This window comes from Maniola hyperantus, chromosome Z (assembly GCF_902806685.2).
Source record: "Maniola hyperantus chromosome Z, iAphHyp1.2, whole genome shotgun sequence".
Lineage (NCBI taxonomy): Eukaryota > Metazoa > Arthropoda > Insecta > Lepidoptera > Nymphalidae > Maniola > Maniola hyperantus.
The window spans coordinates 15,106,830-15,129,704 of NC_048564.1; the positions used below are offsets into that span (position 1 = coordinate 15,106,830).

Below are 22,875 nucleotides of genomic sequence, written 5' to 3' on the forward strand. Positions count from 1 at the left end.
ACATTAGCAATTTGCGGCACTTACTTATAACGCATATGATGCAAGACATTATGCTGAGCTGTACACTCATTTGGGGTGGTGTCACAGATGAAAATGTTACATTTGTACTTTGTTTTTATCTGTGACACCAGCAACGAATGAATGCATTTTCTATCTTTTTTTTCTTTTCTTTCTTTCATCACTAAAATTTTATTCCGAGGATGCTCACATGACGCTCATTGCGGCTACGCCATGCGAAAATCAAGTTGCTTCAAAAACATGTTGGCAATTGTAGATCCAGCGTACTTGTATTTGTAGAGGTCAGTGTCTGAGACCTATTTGATAGCTTACCTATAAACACCAATTAAGGATAGACGATGGAAAATTCAAAGGTCAAACACCTTTGATCTTAGCGGCGAACCCTGTAAGAAGTGCGGTGATCTTACCTCGTTTAATAGATAAATGTCTGTTTTTTAGTGTTCCGTAGGTACCTACCTGAAAAGGAAAAAGTAAGCCTTATAAGACCACTTCGTAGTCTGCCTGTCTGACTGTCTGTCTTCAAAAAGCCTTTGTGTATATTATGATTGATTGAAATTCAAGCATTGTATTAGCAAACAGATTCAATGTTAGGGGCTCAATAACATTGTGAAAGAGTTGACACCACAGAGGTGGCATTTACTAGAGGCGATAATCTCCGCAAACCGGCCTCAAAACGTACTATGATGAAACGGGTGGGGTTTGAATCGGTGACCTTTCAGATTTCAGTCCGCTACTTTAACCGTTGAGTTATCGAGGATGATAATTTTTTTCTACCAAGTAAAGAGAAAAAGAGAGCAGACGTGGGCAGGGAAGCACTTATCCCCATAAGAGATCTCCACCAGTGACCCGTGGCAGTGCGAGAGGTTGTAAAGGGAGTAGAATAGGTACAAGAAGATATTATTAAATTACTAGCTAAAGCCTGCGACTTCTTCCGCGTGGAGTTAGGTTTTTAAAAATCCCATGAGAACTCTTTGATATTCCGGACAAAAAGTAGCCTATGTTACTTTCTAGGTCTTTATCTATACCCATGCAAAATCACGTCAATCCGTTGCACCGTTGCGACGTGATTGAAGGACAAACCAACAAACCAACAGACCAATAAACCAACAAACAAACACACTTTCGCATTTATAATAGCGGTAGTGATAGGTAAAGATTAACATGATAATAATTGTAGGTATAATAATTTCAGTTTTACTGGAGATTTTTTTATTTTATAATTTTTCTCTTCTGGTAACGTGCTCATGCCCCAACAATGCAATCGAAATAAACACCGTAAAACACACTTTTGCATTTATAATAAGGGTACTAATTCGTCTCTATGGTCTATAAGCTCAACGGTTGATACACAAGGAAAAACGAATCCCGCAGCGGCGTCGCAGGAAGCTATTTTTAAATAGTGTCGTGGGTCGAATTTTTATTGGTCTCATTACGAGGCACCTTGGTGATACGAATCTATTGGGTGGCGGCGTTCGAGGAATTGGAAATAAGTTATTGTTATAGAAAAAAAGTCCTTCACTCTTACTCAAGCAGGTACGCTACAGGTCGAGATGGCAATCGGGATGGGGACACCCGCATAGACCCTCGGTGCGGGATAGCGCGGATGATGTGCGGGTGTACGGGGCGTCCCCTCGCCTCATACTCCGATTGTCATCTCGACCTGTCGCGTACTATACCTACCTACTTAGGCACTTGTCCCACTGCCAATGAGGAAGCGACTAGCTATCGACTATTTTTCACACTCAAGAAACGTATTGATGTACCTATCTATGATTTTTGTAGGGGCACTGGCTTTCTCACGCGTGTTTTTCTTCAACTCTTAAAGGTCATAAGGGGAGAGGGGTCTTCCAAACCTGCGCCTTCCGGTACGAGGTCACCATTCCAGCACCTTGAGATCCCAAAGTCTATCGGTTTTCCGAACTATGTGCCCTATGTGACGTCATGGACGTCCCCACTCCCCACTAGGCTATGGCTAGGTACTTTGTATACAATCATGTATGTCACACAGCTGTGGCAGCCTAGTGAATAGGACGTCTGCCTTCCAATCGGAGGTCGGGGGTTTGATCCCGGGCACGCACCTCTAACTTTTCGGAGTTATGTGCGTTTTAATTAATTAAATATCACTCGCTTTAACGGTGAAGGAAAATATCGCGAGGAGACCTGCATGACTGAGAGTTCTCCATAATGTCCTCAAAGGTGTGTGAAGTCTACCAATCCGCACATGGCCAGCGTGGTAGACTATGGCCAAAACCCTTTTCACTCTGAGAGAAGACCCGTTTTCTGTAGTGAGCCGGCGATGGGTTGATCATGATGATGATGATGACTTGGCAAGCGTGGTGGATTATGCCCTAAAGTCTACCAATCCGCACATGGCCAGCGTGGTAGACTATGACCAAAACCCTTCTCACTCTGAGAGGAGACCCGTGCTCTGTAGTGAGCCGGTGATGGGTTGATCATGATGATGTCACACAAACCACGTATAGTGAACACTCATAAAAAGATGACATGCAGTTTTATAAGGCTGTGTTATTTCACGATTGTCCGATGGGGGATTAAATAGCTTATACTTTTATGGGGGGTCGTAAACCCCGCGTGGAACCTTTGCACAACACAATAAGGTTATGTTTAAAAGCTGCCGTTTAAGTATTCTGCCCGTTTTACGGTGTTTGTTATTTCTATTGCGTTGTTGGGGTATGAGCATGTTACCAGAAGACAAAAATTGTAAAATGAAAAAATCTCCAGTAAACCTGTAACCCTGTACTTATTCACCATACATTGTTTTCGTGTAACTTTGACAATTTATGCAGCACAAGCCTCGGAAACTCTCAAATGAGAGGATTTTTCTGACCTAATTCATATTATTTCAATTTCCCTAGGCATCTCTAATTTTTTGAGAATTAAACTATGCCTATAAACCTTCCTCTTGAATCATTCTATCTATTGGTCAAAACCGCATTTAAATCCCTTGCGTAGTTTCAAAGATCTACGTGTTCATACATACATACATACATACAGACAGCGGGAAGCGACTTTAATTCATACTATGTAGAGATTTTCTTCTGGTCTTGTCTGGTGGGAGGCGTCGGCCGTGGTTTGTTACCACACTACTGGCCAAAGCCGTGCCGTCAAGCGATTTAGGGTATATGATGCTGTGTAGAAACCAGAGGGGTATGGGTTTAATAAATACTGCCATACCTCTTCCAGGTTAGCCCACTTCCATCGTAGACTACATCATCACTTACCACCAGGTGAGATTTCAGTCGAGGGCTAACTTGTATCTAAATTTAAAAAAACACTTTTACTCTAATAAGCATTAAATTCTCAGAATCATAAATTAGAAAAAAAAATGTCAGCAGGTCGTGAGCGATGCGGAACCAGGTAGGAGTTGGATTGGTCGCCAGTTTTCGAGGCTGATGCGCAGCCTTCGCTACCGCATCAGCGGTGAGGGTCGGACGATACCCCCAGATTGGTTCCTGGACAAGTTCGCTGCTGAGACCTTCAACGATCCTGAGGAACCGCTGTACCAAGCGAAGAGGTCCAAGTTCTTCTGTGGACTAAGACTCGCGTTTGATCCTACGCTGCCAGCGCATTACCACGTAAGATATAAGTATACTTCTTCTTTAATTTCCCCATTGTCAATGGTTCAGTGATACCCCCGGATTGATCCCTGCTGTGGACAAGTTCGCTGCTGAGACCTTCAACAAACCTGAATCTGAACCATTAGTTCTAGCTCGAAGGACTAACTTGTTATCGAATAAAATGAAAACCTTTGCACATTTCACCAAAGTTAAAAGCTTCAACTGGTGACAGAATGGCTAGCTCATTGTTTGCGCAATGAATCAGCCTGGCAGTCCAGTGCTGAAACGTAGCCAATATTCTTGGCACCATTCTACGTGGGTATGATTTGTGCAAAGGCTAGTTTTAAGTTTTACTGTAACATATTCATTAAAAAAAGTCAAGAAATGTTTGATGGTTTCAAAGTGGCTGGCTGTGGTCTCGCTGGCCATCCTGTACAACATGGTGTTCGTGATCGGTCGCGCGGTGTTCTGGGAGCTGGACGACCTGTCGCTGCTGTGGTACGTGCTGGACTACCTCTGCGACACCATCTACCTAATGGACACCGTCGTTCATATGCATGAAGGTACTAGAGTTAAGCTACACGATGCATTGCGAAAACAATATTATCATCATCAACCGATAGAGACCGATAGACTGCTGGACATAGGTCTCTTGTAGGGACTTCCACATGCCACGGTCTTGCGACTCGTCTGATGTCGTCTATCCACCTAGTGGGGGTCTTCCAACGCTGCGTCTTCCAGTTCGAGGTCGCCATTCCAGCACCTTGGGACCCCAACGTCTATTGGTTTTATAAATTATGTGCCCTGCCCATTTCCACTTCAGCTGCGCAACCCGTTGAGCTATGTCGGTTACTCTAGTTCTCCTACGGATCTCCTCATTTCTGATTTGATCACGTAGAGAATTATCAGTTAAAGGAGGTCGTACTTGCTATTTTCAGTGGATAGCATTGCAACTTATGTGAAAGACAAGGACGTAATCGGATTATTCGGATCGCGGCAATCGAGCGGTGCAATATTAGGCTCGGCCGTTGTTTGTCCACGCGTTAGCTAAATTTGATGGCAGGGCGCGCCGCGTGTGGGTGTCAATTTGATCTGTGGCATCGCTAAAGCTACGGCCACAACTGTGCCAGAGTGAACTAGAGTGAGGGAACTCTCAGTTTGATCCTGAATCGACGATCTGTCGAATATTGTTTTTAATTTTTAGGGTTCCGCACCTCAAAAGGAAAAACGGAACCTTTATAGGATCACTTTGTTGTCTGTCTGTCGGTCTGTCCAGAAACCTACAGGGTACCTCCCGTTTATCTAGAATCATGGATATGTAGGTAGATCTTACAGCAGACATGGGAAAAATCTGAAAACCGCGAATTTGTGGTTAAATCACACAAAAAAAATTAAATTGTGGACATGAACTAAAAATTAGTATTTTCAATTTTCGAAGTAAGATAACCATATCAAGTGGGGTATCGTATAAAAGAACTTCAACTGTACTTTCTAAAAATGATATCTATTTATTTTTATGCATCATAGTTTTTGAATTATTATGCAAAATGTCGACTGTAGCACGGAACCCTTGTTGCGCAAGCCTGACTCGCACTTGGCCGGCTTGGCCACTTTTTATTCAGATACAAGTTAGCCCTTGACTGCAATCTCACCTGGTGGTAAGTGACGATGCAGTTTAAGATGGAAGTGGACTAACGTGGAAGAGTTATGGCAGTTTTTAATAAACCCGCCTTTAGGTTTCTACGCGGCATCGTACCGGATCGCTTGGAGGCACGGCTTTGCCAGTATGGTGGTAACTAGCCACGGCCGAAACCTCCCACTAGACCAGACCAGAAATTTAATCGTGGCAGCTATAAGACCAGCCGCTCAACTTAGCACTTAATTTCGCACTAAGTACATGCATTGTTGCCGTTTTTGTTCACAAACCAAAAACAAATTAATTGTGACAGTCGAGTTTTGTTCATAATTTGTAAAAGTAAAAAAAAAACATCAAATTAAAATTAAAATTAAATTAAATCTAAAATCTCATTTAGACAGCAGCGAAGCATTGTACCCAAGATGCTGGTAGCATTACCCCTTTGGATGGCCAAACTAATTCTTTGTTCAAGGTAGCTGCCAGCTCTCGGGTTCCTGGTTGACTCGATAACCCTTTTCGAAATTTTCCCAAAAAGAGCTCGAGCCCCGGGCCCCACGGCCCCAAGGTCTCCACACCAAAAGGCACGAATATGAAGCTCCCATCCAGGTTTTCATATTTGCGCCTCTTGGCAGATTCGGCGCTGATCGCCGCTGCACCCGCCATAGAGAAGGTCACCAGAATGTCGGATGCAGCTAAAGTAATGTAAAATGTACAAAAAATTGTTGGCTCTACTATTTGTGTATACGCATTTGGCAAGCGGAGGTCGGGGGTTCGATCCCGCGCAAGCACCTCTAACTTTTCGGAGTTATGTGCGTTTTAAGTAATTAAATAGTTATAGTTTAAAGTGTGTGAAGTCTACCAATCCGCACATGGCCAGCGTGGTAAACTATGGCCAAAACCCTTTTCAATCTGAGAGAAGACCCGTTTTCTGTAGTGAGCCGGCGATGGGTTGATCATGATGATGATGATGACTTGGCAAGCGTGGTGGATTATGCCCTAAACTCTTCTCATTATTACAGAAGACCTGTTCTCAGTAGTGGCTTGGCGGTGGGTTGAGATGATGAAGCCAAGTTGTCTTTTTCAGGCTATTTGGAGCAGGGACTGATGGTGAGGGACTCTGAGATGCTAAGGGAGCACTACCTCAGTACTGACTCATGGCGGTATGACGTCATATCGCTGCTGCCAACCGACATCGCTTACTATTGGTGGACCCCGGGTTCATGCAGTGACGTATGTATACTCTTTATTGTTATTACTAGCTGATGCCCGCTACTTCGTACTCGTGGATTTACATTTTTCAAAATCCCGCGTGAACTCTTTGATTTCCCGGGATAAAAAGTAACCTATGTGTTGATCCAGGGTATAATCTATCTCCATTCCAAATTTCATCCAAATCCGTTCAGCCGTTTTTGCGTGATTGAGTAACAAACATCCAAATTATTATTTTTTCCTCCACATCCACACTCTCACATTTATAATATTATATTAGGATTATTACTTGGATAATGGGGCCGATTCTCTAGTACACAATCTCTAAACTAAACTAAATTAATAGGTCTAAATCTAGTGCTCTCCTTTTCCGCAAGCAACATTATGAAAGGGATAGCAATAGATTTAGACGTGCCATTTTAGTTTAGTTTAGAGATTGTGTACAACGGAATTAGCCACAATCTCTATAATATAAAAATGAATCACTAAATGTGTTGCTCATCGCAAATCTCGAGAACAGCTGAACCGATTTCGCTAATTCTTTTTTATAATATTTCTTGAAGTACAAGGATGGTTCTTACAGAGATAAAAAAAGTTAAAATTTGAATCGACTGTTAGGCGGAACGCTAAGCTAAAAAAATGTACAACAGTATAATATCAGCTATAGATAGACACAAATAGCCCACAATAGATGGATTGATCAACGATAAACATTCCAACCAAACACATTCTTTAGGTTCGTTATGAGCGCACGGGTCAATATTGGTTGTTCCAGAAACGTTTGCCTTGCCCCGTTATCGTCCGCCTCAATCGCCTGGTGCGCCTGCCTCGCATGTGGGAGTGGTTTGACCGCACCGAGACCGCCACCAGTTTCCCGAATGCGTTCCGAATTTGCAAGGTCAGCTATAATTGAATACTACGCTCGATTCAGCCCGATAAAGGTTTTCGCACACTTGCACTTTAAGGCACACGGCATTATACTGAGTTGCGAACCTCTTTTTCGGGTTGTGCCACACATCACAGTTTATTCCGGCGCTTCTCTTGCTTGGGGTTTTAATGCTCACGTATTTGAGGCGCCGGGATAACCAAACCCTTAGGTAGGTATAACTCATGATGTGTGGCACAACTTTCAAAAATAAACGTTTTTTTTTTTTTTTCACATTACACCGACTTCAAGGCACACAGCATTATGCTGAGTTGGAACTTCTTTTTCGGGTTATGCCACACATGACAGTTTATTCCGGCGCTTCTCTTGCTTGGAGTTTTAATGCTCGCGTATTAGAGGCGCCGGGATAACCAAACCCTTAGGTAGGTATAACTGATGCTGTGTGGCACAACTTTCAAAAATAAACGTTTCTTTCTTCTTTTTTTCACATTACACCGACTTCACGCCGACTCGATTCACAGTTAAGCATGAAATTTTGTACTTTTATTGCATTATTTACGGTAGAATTAATCAAAATTTAATTGAAAGAAGTCCATCTATGCCCACGACTTCATACCCGTAGATGTAGGTTTTTAAAAATCCCGTGGGAACTCTTGGATTTTTCGGGATAAAAAATAGCCTATGTCACTCTCCAGGTCTTTAACTATACCCATGCAAAAAATCACGTCGGTCCGTTGCTCCGTTAAGACGTGATTGAAGGACAAACCAGCAAACCAACAAACACACACACTTTCGCATTTATGATATGGGTACCTAGTGATTTTAATAACCACAGACTCTAAACATATCACTCTCATGGAACCAACATCATTAAGTACCCACCGTGCTCTGGCCTGTTTATCAAAAAATATGCCTAGTTCCGTTCCACCCCATTCCACACGAACAGACTTTACTAACTATTGTAAATTAATGTGATAAAATATCTTCAATTTCTTACAGCCGTACTCAGAGTTGCATAATCGTTACTTAAGTTTAGTTATGAGACAGAGCTAATATCCCTCACATAAATCTGTCTCGTTTTAACTCAATCTTAAGTAACGATTAGCGACTCTGAGTACAGCTGTTAGTCGACAAACAATTCTGATTATATTCCAGGTCGTCATGGCAATTTTGGTCCTGATCCACTGGAACGCCTGCCTCTACTTCGTTATCAGCTACGCGATTGGATTCGGTGTCGACAACTGGGTCTACAACATAACCGGAGTCCGTAACGAGACCTTGGCCCATCAGTACATCTACAGCTTCTACTGGTCCACGCTCACCCTCACAACCATCGGGGAAACTCCCCAACCTGAGAACGATGCTGAGTACGTATTCGTGGTCGCTGACTTCCTAGCCGGTGTGCTGATCTTCGCAACCATCGTGGGTAACATCGGATCAATGATCTCTAACATGAACGTCGCAAGAGTCGAATTCCAGAACAAAATGGACGGAGTCAAACAGTACATGGCTTTCCGCAAAGTCAGCGGGGAGTTAGAGGCTCGAGTTATAAGATGGTTTGCGTACACCTGGGCAGAATCTGGTGCTTTGGATGAAGAAACTGTACTTTCCTCTTTACCGGATAAATTAAAAGCCGAGATCGCTATCCGAGTTCACCTCGATACTTTGCGTAAAGTGGAGATTTTTAAGGATTGCGAACCTGGTTTGCTCGAAGCTTTGGTGTTGAAGTTGCGCCTTCAAGTATTCAGCCCTGGAGATTACATCTGTCGTAAAGGGGACGTCGGGAAGGAGATGTACATTGTCAAACGCGGAAGGCTCCAGGTGGTTGCCGATGATGGGAAAACGATTCTTGCTACTTTGAGCGCTGGGTCTGTCTTCGGTGAAGTAAGCGTTTTGGAGATAGCTGGGAATCGGACCGGGAATAGACGAACAGCCAATGTCCGCGCTTTGGGCTACTCTGATCTATTCTGCTTGGCGAAAAGGGACCTGTGGGAGGCGCTTGGTGACTATCCAGACGCTATGGCCACTTTGACTGAACGTGGTTGCCAATTGCTTCGTAAGGTAACTATGTGTTTTTTAAATTCTCATAATATTTTAAATATTAAAATACTTATAGCTGATGCCCGCGACTTCGTACGCGTGGAAGTAGGTTTTTCAAAATCCCGTGGCAACTCTTGATTTTCCGGGATAAAAAGTAGCTAATGCTCTCCAGGTCTTCACCTATAGGTACCCATGCAAAAAATCACGTCAATCCGTTGCACCGTTGTGACGTGATTGAAGGACAAACCAACAAACCAATAAACCAACAAATAAACACACTTTCGCATTTATAATAAGGGTACTGAATTTAATGTAGGACAGCATATGCCACTTATGATAACTCAAGACTCCACCGTTTCGGAAAATAGATTCTACTGAGACAAGCCGGCATGGAACTTAGTGGTTGCTCCTTTTCTTTTTAAAACAAACAAAATGTTACAATATCATGTAAATATGCTATAGATAAGCAATGTAACTGCTTCGTGGGCTGCTGAATGCAAAACCCACATACCAGTCAACTGCGAGTCGGATTCGCACACAAAGGGTTCCGCACTATTGTAGAAGAAATCTCAAACCAGTATGATAAAAATTTGCATGTTAATGGCGTACAGTGTTATCTTGATGTGATTTAGTAAACGAATTATTTCGGAAATACAAATGTTTAAATTTTTTTAAGATTCGAGGTTTCCGGATTTTTCCCTTTACTTGTGCTACTTATAAAACAAGGTTTCTTGATAGACAAACAGAAAACGAAATAATCCAATAAGGGTTCTTTTTTCCTTTTCAGGTACGGAACCCTAGAAATCATTAGTATGAGATCTTTGCTGGGTGTATATAAGCGATACTGTTAAAATAAAGTTTAGAATTAACCTTACAGGATGGGTTGCTGGATGAAAATGTATTTGAAAACGCGCAAACGACTCAGCAAAGTATGGAGGACACTGTGCGAAAACTTGAATCAACTGTGGAAACTCTGGAGAAACGTTTACAAGGGTTACTGACAGACGTGGGCGAGGAACAGGCTAAAATGAAGCAGAGGATCAACAAGATTGCCACTAGGTAAGGGTAACACAGCCTGTGAAAGTGTTACATACTTACATTGTTATTTAAAATCTTCTTTCCAAACCAGGCAGTGGTAGAGTTTAAACTACCGTACCGTGATTTCCATTCTAAATAATATCTGTCCCGGCTTTACTCACGTGTTTAGTCGACGTTAGCCTGACTAGTTTCGAACCCATACGGGGTCCTTTTTCAAGGGAGTCCGTTCGCGCACGTGCCGCGGTTTTGACTAACTAACGTCAGGCTAACGTCGACTAAACACGTGAGTAAAGCCGGGACAAATATTATTTACAGTGGTAGAGTCTTGGTAAGCATATTGAAAGAAGAAAGAAAAGTAAAAGTTTTCTTTCTTTCTTTCTTTCTTCTTTCTTTCTATATTGTCGTAAAACAATACCTAGTGAAATGTATGTTCCTTATTGCAATTTTATTTATTTTAATACTTGCTTATTCCCGCGACTTTGTCCGCGTGGACTACACAAATTTCAAACCCCTATTTCACGCCCTTAGGGGTCCAATTTACAAAAATCTTTTCTTAGCGGTTGCCTATGTCATAATAGCTATCTGCATGCCAAATTTTAGCCCGATCCGTCCATTTGTTTAAGCTGTGCGTTGATAGTCAGTCAGTCAGTCAGTCACTTTTTCCTTTTATATATTTAGATTTTCATGGGGTGGCTGATCGATAATTAATGTCTTTAAACGTTTAAGAACCTTTTTATATATTAGATAAGTGTGAATTTTAAGATTTGCTATACACAAGTTATTCACGATGACTTAGCGACTTGATTATTCCATGTAAAAATTGCCAAGTAACTAGCCCGTTTATCAGCTTCCTCGTCTGTTCGCATCTTTTAATTAAGTACTTTATATTTTTGAACATGAAAACCGCAATGCGACTTTTTATTTTTACTAATCTGTTTTATTTCTGTTTTATTTTTCTGTTTAATGTTCTCAAAGGTGTGTGGAATCTGCCAATCCGTACTTGGCCAGCGTGATAGATTATGGCCAAAATCCTTCTCACTCTGAGAGGAGACCCGTGCTCTGTAGTGAGCCGGCGATGGGTTGATCATGATGATGATGATGATGTTTTATTTTTCTTCATTTTAGTAAACATTAATTTCATAAATTGTGCTACATTTTTTTTAATTACTCCTAATGCGATTAATATTGCGAATAACAAAATTAATAAATACTTATGTGATGCATAGCGAATGTACTGAGAACATTTTTATCATTTTATTAGGGTTCCGTACCTTAAAAGGAAAAACGGAACCCTTATAGGATCACTTTGTTGTCTGTCTGTCTGTCTGTCTGTCTGTCTGTCTGTCTGTCTGTCCGTCTGTCTGTCAAGAAACCTACAGGGTACTTCCCGTTGACCTAGAATAATGAATTTTGGCAGGTAGATCTTATAGCTGACATTTGGGGAAAAATCTGTAAACCATGAATTTAGGATTAGATCACACAAAAAAAATTAAATTGTGGTCATGATTTAATAATTAGTATTTTCAATATTCAAAGTAAGATAACTATATCAAGTGGGGTATCATATGAAAGGGCTTTACATGTGCATTCTAAAACAGATTTTTATTTATTTTTATGCATCATAGTTTTTGAATTATCGTGCAAAATGTCAAAAAATACGACTGTAGTACGGAATTACCCTTGTTGAGCGAGCCTGACTCGCACTTGGCCGGTTTTTTACCAAACCACGACCTCCCTGGCTCAGTAGTGAGTAGTGATCGCTGTGGTCTTATGAGTGAGAGGTTCTAGGTTCGATTTCCGGCAGGGGCAGCTTAAGAAATTATAACTTCTAAATTGTCTCTGATCTAGTCTGATGGGAAGCTTCGGCCGTGGCTAGTTACCACCCTACCGGCAAAGCCGTGCTGCCAAGCGATTTAGCTACTTCCCATTGCGAAGGTGTGCAATTCAACTTTTGAGACCTTTGTTCTAAATAACGATTTTATGCTCTTTCCATATCATATGCGTGTGTGTATACCATAGCCATAGCTAGTGGTTAGGACGTCCGCCTACTAGTCGGAGGTCGGGGGTTCGATCCTGTGCACGAATCTCTAACTTATCGGAAATATGAGCGTTTAAAAAAATTAAATATCACTCGTTTTATTAATGGTAAAGGAATAATCGCGAGGAAACCTGCATGTCTGAGAGTTCTCCACAATGTTCTCAAAGGTGTGTGAAGTCTACTATGGCGTGTGGAAGTCCCTACATGTGACCTTTATTTTTTTTATTTTGTTTATTTTGTTTATTTGAAAGTAATCAACAGCGTAAATACATAATTATAATTTAAATTTAAATTTTGGTATAACAGAAGGCCAAAAGAGATTACTTAAAATTATAATTAAACTATTTTAACAGAATAGAGTTAGAATAAATGTAGGTATATACAATAATAAAATAAAATTACAACAGTGTGTGTATGATTGTGTGTGTGTGTATGCGTGTGTGAGTGTGTGCTTATGTGTGTGTGTGTGTAAGTGGGAGTGTGTGATTGCATGCATATTTAGATGTTAGTTACTTTTTTTTTACGATGACAGTTTCTTAATTCCTTTTTAAATTTATTGTTTGATAGGTAAAATAAGTCAAACTCAGCGAACTGATTGTTATAAGTACGTACCAAGCGTGGAATTATAGAATTTCGCGCATAATTTGAGTTAGATTTGGGAACATTTAGAAGGCGCAATATCCAGCAGTGGACATCTATCGGTTGGCGATGATGATATATGGCTATCATCATGATCAACCCATCACCGGCTCACTACAGAACACGGGTCTCCTCTCAGAGTGCAAAGGGTTTTGGCCATAGTCTACCATGCTGGCCATTGTGCGGATTGGTAGACTTCACACACCTTTATGAACATGAGGAAATCTCAGGTATGCAGGTTTCATCACGATGTTTTCCTTCACCGTTAAAGCAAGTGATATTTTGAAAAGTTAGAAGTGCGTGCCCGGGATCGTACCTCCGATTAGAAGGCGGACGTCCTAATCACTAGGCTATCACAGCAACGTTACATACTGAGCAATATTTGTATTTTCAGGGTGATCGAGTCCGACGAAGAAGAGACGGACCAAGAGTACGCTACAAGTGACGACGAGCCCGATCTGCAGAGTGAGATCGCCCGTTCCTACGACAGCTACCGGATCCCCCTGAGCCCCGTGCAGTGTTCCTCGAGGATGTCGTACATACGCCATCGGGAGCGAGGCCACTCCTTGAGCGTCGAGAGGACTCCGGGCCTCTTGCGCGCTAATCCTGAGCCGAGAAGCAAGTCGCTGCGAGTCAAGAGGTTTCATAAAGAGCCTACTAAGTGATGTAAGAGACGTGGATGTAATTTTGTAAAACAAACGTATCCAGCTTTACTTACTCATTATGATCTCCATCTAGAATTGGGTATTTTACTACTTTTGAATTTGATTAATATTATTACTTTATTATAAACTAGCTTATGCTCGCGACTTCGTCCGCGTGGACCACACGAATTTCAAACCCCTATTTCACCCACTTAGGGGTTGAATTTAAAAATCCTTTCTTAGCGGTTGCCTATGTCATTATAGCTATCTGCATGCCGAATTTCAGCCCGATCCGTCCAGTAGTTTGGGCTGTGCTTTGATAGATCAGTCAATCAGTCAATCAGTCAGTCAGTCACCTTTTCCTTTTATATATTTAGACTAAGTTAAAAATAATGACGTACGCTGAAAAAAATATTAAAATCCAACAAAGATTTACAAAGTTACAGGCATTTTAATTTTGATGTGGGAGGGTCTTCCATCCCTTTCTCGCAAAACGAAAATTTGTATGAAACCGCACGAAGCTACTATGGCATTAGTCACAATGACGTCATAATTCTATATCGCTATCTCTGTCTAATAAGAAAATATATTTAAATGCTTATCACTTTTTTGTTATTTGATCGATTTAATTAGTTTTTTCAGTTTTCGTTATTATTTTTATCCTAGTTTATAATAAAGTAATAAAAAATTGGAGTCAAATACTCAATTGACTTAAAACAAAAGCGGTGTTAGTTGAGATGTCAGGCAGTCCAGGGCTCCATTCCAGACACACATCTCTAACGTTTAGATTAATAACTTAAATTTAAATTTAAATAAAATAAATGCAATTTTGTGCGTTTTAATAAATTAAATTTATCACTTGCTGTAACGGTGAAGGAAAACATCGTTATGAAACCTGAGAGTTTTCCATAATCTTCTCAAAAGAGTGTAAAGTCTGTCAAACCCCACTTGGTCAACTGTGGCCTAAAGCTTCTCATTCTGAGAGAATGCTCAGTAGTGGACCGGCGATGAGTTGAGATGACGATGAAGAGTCAGCAAACGCGAGCGTTTTTTAAAATGTTTCAAAGTAAACTGAACTTTATCTCTCCGTAATAAACAGGGTGTAAGGGACATGTAAACGAAATCTTTTTGCATAGGTTGCACGTGCAATGCCTATAACGAAATCACAAATACGGAATACCACTTGTCTAGAAAGTGATGGGCTATCGATGTACTTAATTTTAACGTTGTAATTTTTAAGCACGCAATGTATCGCGAACAACACGATCACAACGCCTCGTAATCAACGACCATCAACACCTGCCTGAGCGTCATTACTCATGACTCTTTCTGAACTTTGAATAAACAGCTGAACGCACGCATAATATGGAAGTTTAAATTTACATTGCAAAAAGAGACGGATGCAAAATTTCAACGCTGAGTGGACTCGGAATCATGCACTGAAACCCTGGTTTCAGTTTTCGTTCGTACGTCTCTTACACCCTGTATACTCAATGCAATTAATCGCTAGTCAAAATTCATATGCGCTAAAAAAATGCACTACAAATTAGTAAATTGTGCAATAAAAAAGTAAGTAATTTATGTAATTTTTTCTTACTATAGCCGGTTATATTTGTTTCAACGAAAGGCTAAAGGCGTATAGGAGGATTTTCAAAATTCGATTCATCTCTTGTAAATTATTTTTGATATCGCGAGAGGTCTTTACATGGTATTCGGATTAACGTTGTAAGGAATTTTTGGATTGTATTATACTTTTTATTTCTAAGTGATATCTAAAGTAAGTAGGAAGATTAGACGGCTTATTCCCTGTATCAACCCTAAAACAGCTACACTAGCACTCGTAAAAGTGTCGTCTATCCATCCTGACCTAAAAATAATATGTATACGTAAATTCCTAGACCAAGGGACTCAGAATTATGTACTGAATCCCTGGTTTCAATACACGTTATAATGTCCCTTACAACAATTGTGTAAATTATAACACCGGCTTCCCACGGTGCGTGATATTGCGGACGTACATAGAGCAGCCCGCACCGAAGCTCCATGGAAACAGTATCGTCTGGGGTAGCGCAGACACATCATCGTCGCCATTAGTATTTATAACTACATAAAACCGAAAACGTTTAGAAAAATATGTTTACTAGTTTTAAGCTATAGTTATTTGATATTTTGTATACATATTGTATTTTTATACATGTATCTACATATTCAAAGAATTATGAATTTTAAGAATTTAAGTTATAGATAAAATATTTTTCGTGACTATTTTACTTACGTATATTCCCAGGCCGGTTGGATAGACAGACACACGTTTCCGAGTACATATACACTCTAGAGGGTGACTGTTTTAGGGCGGAACACGGAATAAGCCGATTAGACCATTACCACATATTTTGGTATCATATCGGTATCGGTTATCGAAATAACGTAATTTAGTTCTGAGCAAAATATATCCGATATTTTTGAGGACGATGGAAAAAGCAAACTTGTTTATTTCCTATTTAACATACGGATTTCGGAACGATGTCTGATATCGATATCAGTGTTGGTTTGTGTGATAATGTTCTTATGGTAAGTAAGCTTATTATAAAAATCGTGTTGTCGTACCAATTGTATTGAATTTCGTATCAGATAATTTCACAGTTGATGATGATGTATGCAAGGACAAGTTTCGTGGAGAAAATCCACTTTCTAAATAGGTTTGGTAAATGTACTAATGTGTAACTTTAGCATAGTATTAAGATATTATTATTAGTTATTATTTAATAGATGATACCCGTGAATTCATCTGCGTGGGTTAACGTTTTTAAAAATTCCGTGGAAACTATGTGATTTCCCGGGATAAATGTAGAAATAAGCTACTTTTATACCGTCTGTGGGATGCAAGCTATTTCTATATTTTTCATTCAAATTGTTTAAATAGATGGGCCGTGAAAAACTTACAGACAGACTGATGCATTTTCGCATTTATAATTTTAGTAAGTATGGATTTTTGCTTCGAGTGTATTTGTAGAAAAGCAACTAATTTCGCACAGTTAGCGTTTATTTTTAGCTGATTTTGAAAAAATGGCATTTCAAATTATCTTGAAAGTAAACGCAAACTAAGGTGAGCGAGTTGTTTCACTCGGGGCTTACCTTCATAATATAACTGTATCTATTTGATGTTAAGTTATAGAGAGAGAGAGAGAGCCAGCACGTGTCAGATCTTCATTATTCATAAAAGCTGAAAGTTTCTCTGCGTATTTTCCCAAATACAGGGAGGAACGATCAGTGACTATAAAGTTTGGATCATGGTGGCTCTGGGAGATAACAAGTCATACAAGTGTAAAAAAGCTGTACGTCAAAGTATGAAGTCTCATTATTTATATTTTCTTCAAAATAGTAATAGGAATCACGTCAGGCATTACCAGACAGTGCGTGTCCTGGCAACCCACTGCCATACGCCCATAAAGTTTAATAAATTGTTAAAGTTTAAGAGTATCTGGAAGGGGATTTCCACGACACTAAGTGTCTGGCAATACAGGACGTAATTTCTAATACTATTTCAAAGAAAATATAGAAAAATAAGACTTTACATTTTGACGTAAGATTTTTACACGTTTCTCCCAAAGCCACCATGATCCAAACAATCTTTCCTCCTTGTGTTGGGGACAGTACTCAGAAAAAAATTCAGCTTCTATAAAAAACGAAGGTCTGGCATGCGCTGGCTCTTAGTCCATTATAAACTTTTTAAAAAAGGTATTCAAATAATATGTGTTTCTAATGGTAGCTCATAAACTCTTCATGACAAACATGCCCGTTTACAATCGCAACTTTTCATTTATCGCTAACGTTTGGTTTGGACGGGACACTCTGTTTCATACATACTAAATGACAGATTTACGCACAGCGTACGTTAACTTGAAAAGTTTTGTCGGGGGCAACCAAAACGCAGATAATGAAGACTACCGCATTTGGGTCGTATTCGTAGCTCTCTTTTACTCTTGTGCATTTTTTACCTTCTGTCTTATTCATATCAGCGAGTATGGATGTTATTATAATATGTACGTAACATATCTGTATTGTATAGTATGATGTCATTGAAAAAAGGGTATTACTTATTATAAAATTTCGCGATTCAGAATCGTTGTGTCCGCAAACACAATTTTTTCTACTTACTATATAAGTACAGTCAAAGGCCAAAACTCGCTTAGCATCTTAATGATCAAATTCACTTGTACTGCACGGCATGGTTGTGCGCACATCTGTGTGGCGTGTTTATAGAAAAAGGTCAGAAGTGCGACTGCTTTTTCATGCAATAGTATTGCGGAATCGCTACTTGAATTCTGAGGCCGATCGTATCTTTTTAAATACAGCGTGTAAGGGAGTGTTAACGAAAATTTTGTTACTAGATTATACTTAATGTCAATCCATAAATTACAAATATCACTTAAGTCGATGTAATTGTTGTAAGTTTTGAGCACGCCACGTATCGCGAACAATGCGATGACAACACCCCGGAATCAATTTAATGCCGCCACTCATGCGTTATTTTAGTTACAGAGAATATACCGAGTCATGACCTTTTAATAAACAGCTGATCGCCAGCGTATAGAAGTTTAGATTTAAATTGCTGTTGTGAGTTGAATATTGTCGTTTTGTTGTTTTTTATTTAAAAATAAATACAATATAAATTAAAATTAAAGAAAATATAAAGAGGAAAAAAAACAAATTATTGAGATAGAGTACATAGGTGATATTGTGGTATGAATACATAGTTTAAAACATGCAAAAAAAATATCGTCAAAATCATGTCAAAACCGATGAGTAATTCCAACGCCGAGGAACTCAGAATCATGTACTGAATCCCTGGTTTTGATATACGTTATAACGTCCCGAACACGCTGTGTACATCAGCTTCCCACAGTGCGTGATATTGGGACGGATGTAGACTAGCCCGCACTGACGCACCGGGAAGAGTATCGTCCGTGGTAGCGCAGACACGTCGTCGTCATCATCCGAGCCTTGTGCGCGGTGCGTAGCTCTCTCTCTACAGCTAAAATCACTCTCCGTGGGAAGCCAGTATTAGTATTTATACCTACCTAAAACCGAAAACGTTTAGAAAAATATATTTACTGTCTAGTTTTACGCCTATAGTTATTTGATATTGTGTATACATAATAATATTAAGTATTCATGGAATAAATGGAATAATTAAATTTTAAATATTTAGTTTTAGAAAAACTATTTTCCGTAACTATTTTACCTACCTATTAAGTCTCTATTGCCAAAAATATTACCAAAGTTTTACAAAAACTAATATAATATTTTCTATACTTATTTTTTGTTAGAGCAAAACGAAACTGAGGTACAAGGTATACAGAAAACTTAATAATAAAGTCAGAACTGTGGCCCGCACTGCAAAATTTCCCCACGCGATTTTTCCCTCAGAAATCTGTGACATGGTTCATCCGTATTTCTTTCATTTTCCATATTATGTCATAGAATTCTGCGGAAAAATCTCACGGTGCAAAATGCGGGCTTAACCATAAGAAGATTAGCTAACACATTTTTTATTTTCCATCGAATATAAAAAATATACCTACTTTTTAATGTTTTATGTCATAAGTCAATTATTACCAAACCTAATTATCTTTTTTATTATAATAACTACTTATTTTTATTGTATAATAAAAGTAACGCCCAATCTTCCAAACTACTTTATACAAACAGGTGTATAGTTAACTTCATATTCTTATACTTCATTCCAACTACACGTGGGATGTTCCAAAAATTGGGATGTAAAAAAAGTTTATTCACGGATGGGACGGGACGTCTCGTCCCGTATATGGGTATTTCTTCGGAAAATTATACAAAACAAGTGCAAGTCAGGCTCGCGCAATAAGGGTTCCGTACTACAGTCGTATTTTTTCGACATTATTTGCACGATAATTATAAAACTATGATGCATAAAAATAAATAAAAATCTATTTTAGAATGTACAGGTGAAGACCTTTCATAATATGATACCCCACTTGATATAGTTATCTTACTTCGAAAATATTAATTATTAGTTCGTGACCACAATTTAATTTTTTTGTGTGATCTATCCCTAAATTCACGGTTTTCAGATTTTTCCCCTAATACCAGCTATAAGAAGCACCTACCTGCCAAATTTCATGATTCGAGGTCAACGGGAAGTACCCTCTAGGTTTCTTGAGAGACAGACGGACAGACGGACAGACAGACAGACAACAAAGTGATCCTATAAGGGTTCCGTTTTTCCTTTTGAGGTACGGAACCCTAATAACATAGATAGAAATCTAACATATTTACTGTGAAGCAACCAACTTATATCCTCTCTATATAATTGCCTACGACATTAACCTAATAGTGAAAAATCAGATATTGGTACTGATTCTGAGCACAACCTAATTTTAGAGTATTCGCATACTCTTCTTACTAATATAATATGAAAAGGATAGACGCAGTTTAACAGTTTTAAATTTAATTTTTAGATGGTAAAACCCGTTATTTTAGCGCACAGTCGCGAGCCTACTGTTTTTTTGCACTAAAATTTACAGTCTTTAAATGTGAAGTTCATGTTCTGTTCCTTTTTAGCATTGTTAAAAAGAAAAGGATGCAGATATTCTAAATTTAGTTCAGAGAAAGACAACGGAATCGCTGCCATTGTTTTTTAGACTTAGAGAAAATATCGAAGGAACACCTTAGAGGAATCAGAATAACAGGATTTAAAAAATGATTGTAAATATTATATACTTATATTGGGGCCGATTAATAAATTAACAAGCTGACGAATCACTGAGCTCTTGCGTCACATCATCACACCCCTCCCGCACCGCTCTACTACCGCAGGAACCTACTCAGTTATGCGCTATGCCTGTGAGAGTTTAAACATATTTGTTGATGTTACTGTACAACTAAGTAATTACGAAAAGACAGAATAGCCATACTCCCTGCTGGTAATGATCTATCCAGTAGCTACCAGCATAAATTACGTGTGAAATTAATAGTAGTATATACAACGTTAGTTTTAATATACGCAAAACCTGAAATTAGTTTGTTCAGAATCAGTAACAGAATCGATTGCAATCATTTTTTTATGTGTTATATTTTGGTCAAAAAATACTTTAAAATCCTACAAGTTTGGTCACCTAGTTGAAAAGCGCGTGCAAAAGCTGACTCGAGTGCTCGAGCCGCACAAGCGGGAGTGCGCACGATCGACGCTGGCCGTCACGTTCGTTTACAGCCGCTCACTTGGGGTGACCATGTTTTTGCGACGACAACGGTTCGAAACAAGAGGCTCATGACTTCTAAATTTTCAATAAATATTTTTGAAATTTTGTAAGTAGGTATATATAATATTATATTCTACTATGTATATGCTCGACATGTGTTTTGGTTTTTGCGTTAACTAAAACTAACGTTTTATAATATAATCAATGTCGATAAGTCACGAAACAACGTTGTTGTTGGGATAAAATTTTATGGTCTTTTTAGGGTTCCGTACCTCAAAAGGAAAAGATAGATAGATTACAAGTAGGATTGATTAATTCGTCAGTTAGTTCTTACGGCCAAAATTAATAATCATTATTATTAATTACAGATATATTGATTTTATTAATTTCGGCTGTAACTGTCAATAAATTATTTTATGTGTATCTGTTTCTGAAGTATCTGTAGTACAACGATTATTCAATATTCTGATTGTATATCATTAAACACAAATCAATGTAGAAAAATTATGATATTAAGAATTTTTGGTGTCCAACATTAAAATAAAGAATAAAATTAAAGCTGTGGTTTTATTTACTTTAAAATATTTTATTGAGACCAGTTTCGCAACGCATTTTGCTTTGCTCGCTTGTTAAATTTTATTTTAAACTCGCTCGTTCCAATGTACCTAATTTGCAATGCGAAAAAATTACTTAACACTATTTAAATAATTATGATTATCATTAAACTCAAGTCAATGTAGAAAAATTAAGAATTTTTGGAGTCCAACATTAAAGTAAAGAATAAAAATAAAAGTTGTGGTTTTATTTTCTTTAAAATATTTTATTGAGACAAGTTTCGCAACGCATTTTACTTGGCTCTCTTGTTAAATTTTATTTTAAACTCGCTCGTTCCAATGTACCTAATTTGCAATGCGAAAAAATTACTTAACACTATTTAAATAATTATGATTATCATTAAACTCAAGTCAATGTAGAAAAATTAAGAATTTTTGGAGTCCAACATTAAAATAAAGAATAAAAATAAAAGCTGTGGTTTTATTTTCTTTAAAATATTTTATTGAGACAAGTTTCGCAACGCATTTTACTTGGCTCTCTTGTTAAATTTTATTTTAAACTCGCTCGTTCCAATAATCTTAATTTGCAATGCGAAAAAATTACTTAACACAATATAAATAAATCAGGCTTAGCAATTTAATATAAATTCGCATAGATCAGATTTTTATTCTGCAACAAAATAGATAAGTGCTAACCTAGTGCTAAGTGCACTTATCTATTTTGAGATTTTATTAATAGTTTTATTGTGTTTGTGTTTGTATTTGTGTTTTGTTGTGTTCTGTGTTATATTTATAATTTACGGTTGTAACTGTGGCGTCACCCGGGTCACAGCTGAAAATCAGCGTCCTGCATCTTATGTGTGTTAACGCATATGATGCAAGACATTATGCTAAAAAATGTTACATTTGTACTTTGTTTTTATCTGTGACGCAAACAACAAATAAATGCATTTTCTTTCTTCTTCTTTCTTCTTCATATACAAGGTTTTCCATGAAAAAATTGTTAAATGTTGGTGGGGTACAGGGGAGAATGCTATGTTTTGATTAGTGGACTCAAAAGTCACGCAATCAAGACAATGTGCGGAATGAGGGTACCAAACGAGCGTGGGCTGACTTTTATGCTAAGCAACTGCCTAAGCTTGGCGATCAGGGGTGTCCGGGTATTAGGTGGTAGTCTGTGGTGCTAACTCAATAAAAACTAGGTAACTACTACCATTGGCATAACATCCTCGCTGTAATGAAGAATAAAATTCAGAGTGAGAATTTTTTCCTTCTGGGAAAGACTGGCACACAGTACTAACGCTATCTTGTGTGCTGTTGTAGAGGATCTTAGTAATCCTTTAACAAAACATTGGTC

At 38.7% G+C, this 22,875-nt stretch overlaps 1 protein-coding gene across 1 annotated transcript in view; it reads left to right on the plus strand.

The window, feature by feature from the left end:
- The window catches only part of LOC117995270 (cyclic nucleotide-gated cation channel subunit A-like), a 33,079-nt gene extending 11,583 nt beyond the window's left edge, over window positions 1-21,496 (plus strand). The window contains exons 2-8 of the mRNA XM_069508666.1: window positions 3,372-3,614; window positions 4,000-4,159; window positions 6,317-6,462; window positions 7,217-7,339; window positions 8,483-9,388; window positions 10,245-10,426; window positions 13,477-21,496. Of these exons, the coding sequence (XP_069364767.1) occupies window positions 3,372-3,614; window positions 4,000-4,159; window positions 6,317-6,462; window positions 7,217-7,339; window positions 8,483-9,388; window positions 10,245-10,426; window positions 13,477-13,747 (2,031 nt within the window). The 3' untranslated portion in view covers window positions 13,748-21,496. The remainder of the gene's footprint in view (window positions 1-3,371; window positions 3,615-3,999; window positions 4,160-6,316; window positions 6,463-7,216; window positions 7,340-8,482; window positions 9,389-10,244; window positions 10,427-13,476) is intronic.
- The last annotated feature ends 1,379 nt before the right edge of the window (window positions 21,497-22,875 follow it).